Source organism: Varroa jacobsoni, unplaced genomic scaffold (assembly GCF_002532875.2).
Source record: "Varroa jacobsoni isolate VJ856 unplaced genomic scaffold, vjacob_1.0 scaffold_1077, whole genome shotgun sequence".
Taxonomy (NCBI): domain Eukaryota; kingdom Metazoa; phylum Arthropoda; class Arachnida; order Mesostigmata; family Varroidae; genus Varroa; species Varroa jacobsoni.
Genome location: NW_019213979.1, coordinates 106,808 through 116,858, shown reverse-complemented (window position 1 = coordinate 116,858; position 10,051 = coordinate 106,808). Strand labels below are relative to the sequence as shown.

The following is a 10,051-nucleotide window of genomic DNA, read 5'->3' as shown; positions in this document are numbered from 1 at the left end:
AGCAGTGTAAGCATAAAAGAAACATTTGTTACGATGAACTTGTTTTCGCCCGGGTTGTTTTTGGCCTTCCGAGCAGACGGCAATTGCGTCATAGAAGTACTTGTTTACGCTTGGCTCCTGTGTGGGATATGTGAGCACTATTTGCCATTTTTTCTGTGCGCAGTTGTCAGAAGGAGTTCGATCGATCATTTGTGATTACTTTGTTAACGCAATTAACCACGAACGCAATGGAAGACACTAAGTACGACGGAGTGCTGTTAGATGTACTCAGCAGTTGTGGAAGACCTGAACGATTTCTGGATATAGTGTTTGGATTTCTGTACCGCAGGTGAACCGACGTATACATCTGTAGTGTATGCTTGGCGCGCACACGTCCTCAGAATTACACAGGAATATATTTTCCATTTAAAAAATAGATTGAACATGCTATCACTGAACTTATTTTCAAGTTTATTTTATCATGACGACTTAGTTGTGTGTCCAGCTGATTTGAGCTTTTTCCCGAATATTGACCTGTTGTGTAATAAATTATATATAATATAAAATTATACGAAATAATTTTATCTATCCTGTTGTACACATGATATAAATCTTTAGGAAATGTATTTAAAAAAATTGCACTTAATAACCATCAATAATATTTTTGTGTTTAAAAAAGCTCTATTTGTATGTATTTCCGCAAGCTTAGTTAGAGAAATCTCAATACTATGATAATAGAGACTTCACTGTGTCTGTCTGAATACTGTTAATATAGAAGTTCTACTGTCGTTAGCTAGTTACTTTTGTATAACAGTTACCTCTTATTTTATTGAGCCTTTATTACAACTATAAATTTAATGATGTACTTTATTAATCTCGCAGAACGGATTTTTATCGAATAATCGATTCTACGCAAGCAACTAAGGGATTTCCTCCTGGCTACGCAAATAAGGTGGCATATCAAGCGTTCGAAAAGTACCAGAAAAGAGCGACCAGTGACACCGCTAAGGTACTATCTTTCATTTGCTTCACTCCTTTTTAATACACACGAACTTGTAGAATTTGGAGCACTGTGGATTTTGACTCAGAGCTGGAACCATAGATAGCTATAGCTTGGAAGCCATGCATCGTGAAAGATTCACGTTGACGTATACAATAACCTGCTCAAAAAATATTGGCACTTTCTGGCGATCTTAGTTCGACTCGAAAGCACCGCAAAACGAACCTAATAGGGCTTACGGTTTATTATTTTCGTTTTTGCCAATGCATTTGTAGTAAGGCTAGCGTTACATATACGCACTTACATGTTGATTTTCATGTGCCCTTTGGTATTCAGCGGTTTCCGATTGCAATTAACGATTTCCCCATGCTTGCATGCGTTCTCAGAAAGATGCTCTGGAATTGGTCGCGAAGCCTGCGCCTCCCGTTTCAGCCGGCATCCGTGAAGAAATGGTGGACATTGGCGGTGAGCAGGTCAGCATTAGTTGCTTGCAGCCCTTCTATGGAAGCATATGTATGTCACATAACCACAAAAGACCTGTATCATTCAAGGTCTAACTGTTCATTTTATTCACTTCGCTCGATTAATTTTCATCTTTTTGGAGGAGCATTGCTATAGCCATTCCATCTAAAAATTGTTTAAGTGCGTGAGTTAAATGAGTCATACATATTCATAAATGACCGGTCTCTGCGGCTTCTTTATATCAATATATTAATGACTCGCATGCTACTAATATCTTTGTCAATCCTGGTATTCTAGATGACTCTGCAGCGTTGTGAAGATGAAATTGTTGTTCAAGCTGATGGGGTTAGGTCCAAAAAAGGAATGGCCAATTTTGTTGCAGGGAATGCGCCACACGACAGGTTAGTATATATATAATATAAAGAACGTACCTCCTGGACCGTGTGGTCTTTTTATTAGTATTTGAGCATTATCTTACAAAAATATTATTTTGCAAGAGTTGCGGCTTTAATTAACATTTCATGTTTTTCAAACAATTTGATGAACATGGATATTCCATTAGTTCGGACTCATTCAATGGTGCTGCTCGCGATAACTACAGTTGGACTCAGAGTCATGACGACATTGACGTTAGAGTGAAAATTACGAAGGACCATCGAAAGTTTGCTGTCAGTTGTCCCGAAGGAATGAAACTTAAAGGTACAGAGTGTAAAATTCGTTAAAAAATCATTGTTTGTCGGTTATTCTTGTCTTGCGAACTTTGTCTTCTCGGTTTATCGATCATTAAGTAGGCCTTTGTAGGAAATTTCTATATACTCGAGTAGGAAACCATATTGAGTAATAAATTAAATGCCGTCACGTCAGATAAGGATAGTAAAATGCAGTTGAGCTGAAAAAACCTTTACCTTCATTAGCGAATGGCGTTGTCACATTATTTTTAAAACCATCCGGACGCCTAATAAATGTTCTTCTCTGTTCAGTAACTGCCTATGAAAAAGATGTTCCAGTAACACTTGTCGAGGGGGATCTTTCACACAAAATTAAAGAATCTGAAATGGTATGGACCTCGTCCCCTGGAGAATTCATTCATGTAAGTTGCCTGCTTTAATGTATACATTATAATAGGCATATATGATTACTTAAAATTTTAAGTTGCCTTGCGAATATCTACAACGCGGATACAATCTATATATAAGCACTGCCATTATGTTCGATCTATATATATAATCTATAAGAGGGTCCTGCATTTGTTTAGCATTTCATAAATATGTAATTACTTAAAAATGTAATAATTACATGAGCATGCGCTTTACAATAACAATTTCAGATTTCGTTGGAAAAAATTGGTAGTAAGTGGTGGGACAGCTTATTAACAAACGAAGTAAAAATTAGCTTGAACGAACTGGAGGTAACAAAACCATTTGATGAATTGGATTCCGAAGAGCAGATGAAGATTCGACAACTTCAGCAGGAGCACCTCGACAAGTTAAAAGGAACTAGAGAGACCAAAAAACAGGTAAAATTTATTCGCGGAGCGAATTCTCACATCGCTTCCATGTAGAGCGGGATAACCTAGGAATACTGTCTAGCAGCCCAGAATAACACAGTCGTCAAATCTGATCCCCCTGCAGCATATAAAAATATAAACTGTATAAGCCGCTGGTTGGTGTAGTGTATTTTCATTATTTGTTATATTCAGTAGACAAGCTTTGCAGATATGAGTGACCTATGTAAAGGTCGTTTTATGACTCGATATGGCTATTTATTTCTTCAAAATGTAGAACGAATGAAAGAAAAACTACAGTTCTTTTTACTTAGGAATAGTGCCTAATTCTAGTTAACTGAGCTAAATAGCTCATTTTATGATATTTTTTTTGTGATGTTTAAAAAACCTAATTATTAAGACCTATACTTCCCACAGTGTAGTTACTATGCTCGCATGTTTATTTAATCAATCGATTATTGTGAAATTCCCAGTTCAGTTTTCTTACTAAATATTACATGATTTCGTGTCACTAAGAATTCAGTTGTTGTATTCATATTTGCAGAATATTGAAGAAATGTTAAAAAAAGCATGGAACGCCGAAGGCTCTCCGTTCAAAGGAACTCCATACGATCCTTCCATGGTAAACATGAATAATGGTACGACTGACCTAAATAATTCGATTTAGACTAGAGTTGCCTAATCTGCCAATCTTAACTTGTCAAAAGTATACAGTTTTCTCAGTTAACTGCTCCTGAAACTGAAGCGTACTCGTGGAACAGTAAATCATTGTTTTCACTAAAATGGACGAAGAAGGGCGAGGAATGACTCTACTATAGGACATTTATTTCATTGTAAATTGGTCTCGAACATCATATGCATTTTAAAATAGGCAAATCTTTATATATGTATTGACGTCATAATATTGTATGCACTAGGCGAGCGAAAGAGATCAGTGTAACAATAATCATTAAGCAACATTGAGGTATTAGTGTTGTTCTGTAAATATGATATCTGATTTGAAAATGACTACATCAAACTTCTACGATAACGTTCTCGCGCTATAAAGAGTACTTGTTTTTAGGTAAAACAAGTTACCCTACCTACTTACTACTGTGTGAACTGTTTGTCATAAAAAAAACATCAAAACAAATATATAAAAGAATCATTATTGTCGCTATTTTTTGTGTATATGTTTCATCAGCATTGCTATGCACACCAGTCCAAACTGTAAGTGACATAAATCGAGTTTATGTACACGTATTGAAGGCCACCCAACTAGCGAAGTCTTCTTTTTAATTGATAACATTTATAATGATTAAGTGTTGAACTAATGTAACTGCTTCACAAGCCACCTACGCTACGGCCGAATCCAGTGCATGGATGGACTGGCATTAGTTTTTCTCAGAGAGGAAAATATGAAAGCTTCGTCGAACGAAAACTAACAGACAGTTACTTATATGTGGTTTGGTCTAGGTTACAGGGCTTAAAAGTAGAGCATAACAACGTTAGATTTTAGTTGCATTTTTTATTAAAACTACACAAAAAACCTTTAATATTTTTCAAACGCAATAGCCTATGCCGGGCTTGAATTATTTTGTCGTCATATCTTCGTCTTCCATGAGACAACCGATAAGATAAATTACGTGTTTATGTAAGTGGCTTTCGTTACAGTCACTTTTTAGGAAAAAAATATGATCTCAGTAAGAGCATCTATTACATAATAATCAGTGTGGAACGAATGTAAAATAGCTTGTATAGATTAACAAGTACCATGAACTAAGCAACATCCGTATTTATAAATATTGCATGAGCTAATAGCGCTGGAAAATAGACAGTGGGTATAAGATAGCTATTTTAGAGTCTCTGGATGATTAGGACGCGGTAGTGGAGTATCTAAATAAGGGTAACAGAATAACTAACCAACTGCAAAACTGAAGTTTAAGCAGAGTGAGTCGTATTAATAAGTGGGTCTTTCGTTCCTCAAAAAGCTGCGTATTGTTGGGACAAAAAGGAATATTCCGGGAAACCAAAATAACGACTTAATATGAAGAAACTACTGTATAGAAAAGATTGCAGTATCTAAAGTGAGCTAAATTACTCTCTGGTATATCTAATACATGTATATATATATATATATATATATATATATTTTTTTTTTTTTTTTTTTAAGTTTATCTAAGTTGAATTGTACAAGGCACAAAACTCCTGGTAAGTCCCGAATTCATTTTAAGTGGCTTAATTACCAAAAAGATATTTTTCAAGTTCCATATTTGAAACAATTTTAGCATTCCATTAAACGAACAACTTTCATCTCCAAGAAACGATTGTTTTCCGTATTTAGAGCCGATATTCGTAGGTGCCTAAGTATCGCACAGATGTTGTCATTGTGTTTTTGCGGAAACTTGTAGTTACTCAGCTATGGCTAAAGCGTCTACTTCAACAGCGCAGGTATTTCGCCGGGTACACGAGTCGTCCGTTAGCGTTGTGCTGTTTCCGAGGGCAGAACTATAACTATTATTGCCGTGTCGCGTTATTATTATTAATAAAGTAAAAGTTATTAAGTTAGACAGATGGAAAGATCTACAGAGGCGCCGACAGCATCATCAGAATATAGAATATCTTGCCCAAGGTTTGAATATGCCCAGTCCGGTCATATAAGTCACCACCAATTTTGCAACCATGTTGTTGGTATAAATTCTGAAGGAATATATACGAGGTCATACAAAAAGGAAGAGCCTAACTAGCAGATATAGAATTTTCCAACTGGATCTAATAGAAATTACTGCCATTTATTTAATGAAAAAACGCCACTTCGTGTTTGGTAACTGTCTACTTGATAAGAAATAATTATAGTTCAAATTTTTTTTTAGACGTTGCTAGAGGAGGACACAACGGACAATTATATTTAGTGTAGTTGGAATTCCTTAGAGATTTTCTTTACCTGTTACCTCTGAAACCTGTTAAAGTATATTTCGAAAATGCGTTCCCTCAGTTAGCTAAGGTCTACTCCGAATATATTTTATACCAAAAATTGTAACATCTTCACCTTCAATTAAGAATTGAAAAATTGAAAGAAAACTGACAGAGAATTATAATAGAACTGAACTTATGAACTGATCATTATATCGCGATTACATAAATCACTAAGCTAAGTCAACCCACAACAATTTATCTAACTATGAGGAGCGTGGAAGTTGATGACTAACAAAAAACGAACGAAGTTGGAAACAAATAATGAATCCATTCTTGTAGATTTTTGTTATAATTAATTAATTTGGCCATTTGGCATTTATGTAGGCGCTCAAAATCATTATATGTCACCTCTGATTTGCGTACTGGCAAAGGTGCCCTCTAAACGGCTCGAAACGACGTAGGTGGCACCCCAGTGACACCACGGTAGCGAACTTAATGCAACAAATGACGATACGTTAATGTTCAAAAGCTGGTCAATAGCTCATTTTTCAAAATTACTTTTAAGTGGAAAATAATCGATAAATAAATTTAAAACGAAAGTTGTATATTATTTTACAGTACCTATTGGTTTTAGTAATGTAAGTGTATATTTAGAAAAGTTAGTTAATTCTATGGCTGGTTAATTCTAAGATCCTATAAGTGAGCCTATCTTAGAAATATTAATAACTTATCTAGGATCATTTGCAGCTTAAGAATCATTTTCGTTTATCCAATGATATTTTAAAGAACAACAGACAGATTGGGAATAAATAACGCTTTTTGTTCGACGCATGCACGTTAATACCTTCTTCCGAAACGCCCATATGTAAAGTTCTCGCGAAAGTTCTCTTTTTTTGGTTGGAAACCGATACAGTGTTATATTGTAGTGTTTACTGTATAAACACTACAATTTATTGTATAAAGCGCATGGATCCTGTCTTGGTACTCATGGGTAGGTTCCATAGAGTTGCTCCAAGCTTTCGGGTCAAATGTATTATACATTTACATAGCGCGCCGCTTTCGAAATGGTCAGGGAAAACTAGATTTAAAGGGAAATCGAAGAATATCTTGGCGAAGGTTGAAAGAACAATCGACTGAAAAATAGGCATATGCGACGCTAATTGAGCGCCACCTGGTGCTTCAAAAAAGCTATCCATAAAAAAAAATTTGCCCAAACCAAGTGTTAGAATCGACGAGGTCCCTTAGTACATAACAAATTTTCCCCGGGTCACTCCTAATTTTTCAAGAAACAAAATAATGGGAACCTGATGGACAAAAAAAAAGTTCAAAAATGAAAACAGTTGCGACGAGAAAAGGCCTCCATTAATGGGCATCGACAATGGTAGCTTAACGAGATAAAGGATTCCGAAGGTATGTCATATTTGGGACTTGTTTATAGCTTTTTCTTTACGTGCGGCGACGTTAAGCATCACATTAAGGCAAATGCAACGGTATACTGGGTATGTAGCTTTCTCTAAACAAGGTTGGCTACGCAGGAATAAAATTATCTACAGATAATTAACAGTTGTTTTTAGCAAAACTAGCAAAGATTAAGCGCGATTATTCTTTATCTTGCCCCTGATAAGTCATAAGAGCCATTAAAGTGACATCGATTACTCGCCGTTCGGGAGCCCAGTTTGCTCGGTCGCAATCATATTTTTTGACACAACAGTGCTACAAAACATACCGCTATTCAAGGTGAGATCAAATCCATCAGATTCTAAACTAGTTAAGACTCACCGTACTAAACTGGGTTGTCGAAACAAATAGGTAATTGTAGTAAAAGATCTCTTCGCAAATGGAAAGCAATTGATTATGAAGGTAAAATAAAAAATCACTATTGTAGCATTATAAGAATCACCTGCAAATGTTAAAAGCGAACTAACAAGGACATAATACTAGACAGTTTTCTCAATGTGGCTATGTTATTATCGAACATCCGAAAGGCTTATGCTTGATAGATAAATATGGATGGCTCCTAATAACCTTAAATTTCTATCGGTCTATTGTGCAAATAAGTGTTTAGTTATGGTAAACCTCGGATTTCTTTTTAAGGTTGAGGGGGGGTTCTTTGCACCAACCGCTTAGCAACATGAAAATGATGTCCATCAGCTTTATCGATAGTCACATGACATTAACTACTGCTACGACTGATCCAGTTAAAGCTATTATCAATGGCATTGTCTTGTGTCAAGCGGACAGTGGGTGCCAATGGTTGACATGCTATGGAGTGTAACGCCTGTCTGTGCCTATGTTTGCGCTCTTTTTGCGCTATTGGCTGTCTTTGTTGTCGAGTTACAGAGCGTACAATGGGGATTGGTTGATTGATGTAAACTTTAAACTTTCGCTTTCCATTTGCGAAGACATCTTTTACTACAATTACTTATTTGTTTCGACAACCCAGTCTAATACGTGAGCCTTATCTAAACGTAACTAAAACAGCAATAGGCGGACCATATAAGGTCATACGAGGTCGCCAACCCGCTTTCCACTTTAATGAAAGCTTAGATATAATTTAGAGGCAGTTTACGGTGAAATAAATTAATTCAAAGTAAATTGGAATGCTTTTACTATCATCATCTTATTAACTTCGTGGACTCTATAATGCAGACTTCTGTGTTCTTTACCGTCTTTTATTAATTCTTTCTACCGTTCCCCCGGCAATCAGCCACTTTGCCTTCGTCTATATCAATCTAAAAAAAAATAATCGCACCCAGCAACAAAAGACCGAATGAATAACAGTTTAGTTAAACGGGATGAAAATAGACATAGTTAGATGGCTCTAAAAATCCTGCTTGGCTTCAAGTGCGTTTGTGCTTCTTAAGACGTAACAATGTATAATTAGAGTGCTTGTCTCGAAATGTCATGAAGTTAGAAATCATTCAAAGTGCGAAGAACTGAAATGGTCCAAGTGACCTATAAGCCCCGAACTTCCACTCAGTCAGCAAAAGCCAAAACAAGCGCTTTCTCTACCGCTTTTCTGCTGCTATGCAAAAAGCTACTCCGTCGACGTTAGTACTACGGCCGGTTCCTATTGCCATGTGTGCCATCTCCGTTTGTGACACCAGATGCGTATCTCCAGTTTCCGTCACTTTGACAATTTAGTGAAGGAGCAAAAAGTAGAAAATAGTGTGGAAGAATACTTTGAGACGTTCGGCAAGAACGTCGGTACTGGTCAGGACAGTCCGGATAGGGCGCACCGAATAATGCAATTGGGCAAACCCTTTGCCACTAGGAGGCGAGAACAAGTCGGTGGCGACGACTCCATCGCCGCATCTGAGGCAGTGGCATTTTCGCCTTCTTCGAGCCGCGCGATTTTCAAAAAGTCACGCATTTATGGGGCGTGGTCGAGTATGGTCGTCCTAGCAATGCGAACGAAAAAAGCAAAACGGGCTTCGAGAACTGTGGAAGTAAAGTTGACGGCGTGCAGGGGGAGGGGGCAGCTGTGTGGGGCAAAAAGGGAAATATGAAGAAATTGAATCTCACGGCCAGTGGGTGGATTTGTCGAATGTGAAAATTTGAAAAACTGCAAAGAGGAGGGCTAAGAAAGAGGAAAAGGAAAAATGTGGAAAAAAGCACAGGGGCATCGAAGAAACTGTAGAAGCACGAGAGGTAGATGGCGCGTGGAGCTGGTTGAGGAGATAAAGAGAAAAGGATGGAAGGAAGCAAGAAAAAAGAGTGAAACAACGAGTAGAAAGAGGATTCTGGATGTAGCGGTCGTTTTCGTCGTGACATCGTTGTGGCAACTTGTGAAGTTGGCGATAGCGGCGACGCGTTGATAAAAACGACAGTAGTGGGGGTACGAACGCAACCCCGTGGCGGAGACGCCTCTCTTCTCGGTAGGCAGAGAACAGAACGAAGAAGAAGCAGACAATGATAGACGAAACGAGAACTGTAGCCATACTGGTAGTGCTATCAGTTGTAGTAGTAAGAGGAGCAGGATATCCTTGTGGTTCACTTCCAGGAATGCGTTAAAGGCTGGGTCTACGACGTCATTGACGAGAATAGTGGCGGCGGCAATGCTGGTAGCGCAGTGGAAAGGGCGCGCGACGTTTGAGTCTGCGATTGGGGTATTTTTTCTTCTTTCGGACGAACGGACGTGCAGAAAGGAACGAAGAGAATGCGGGCTTTTTTTTCAGTTCTTTTGCGTCAGAAGCGTTGCCGGCAAAATA

The 10,051-nt window shown here is 37.7% G+C and overlaps 1 protein-coding gene across 1 annotated transcript; it reads left to right on the top strand.

The window, feature by feature from the left end:
- The first annotated feature begins 124 nt into the window (after nt 1-124).
- On the top strand, nt 125-4,202 carry LOC111266379 (nudC domain-containing protein 3). Its single transcript, XM_022843830.2, has 8 exons — nt 125-328; nt 862-988; nt 1,366-1,452; nt 1,739-1,842; nt 2,004-2,140; nt 2,422-2,531; nt 2,769-2,957; nt 3,490-4,202. The coding sequence occupies exons 1-8, from the start codon at nt 228-230 to the stop codon at nt 3,610-3,612; spliced, it is 978 nt and encodes a 325-aa protein (XP_022699565.1). The 5' UTR covers nt 125-227; the 3' UTR covers nt 3,613-4,202.
- Nucleotides 4,203-10,051: the final 5,849 nt, after the last annotated feature.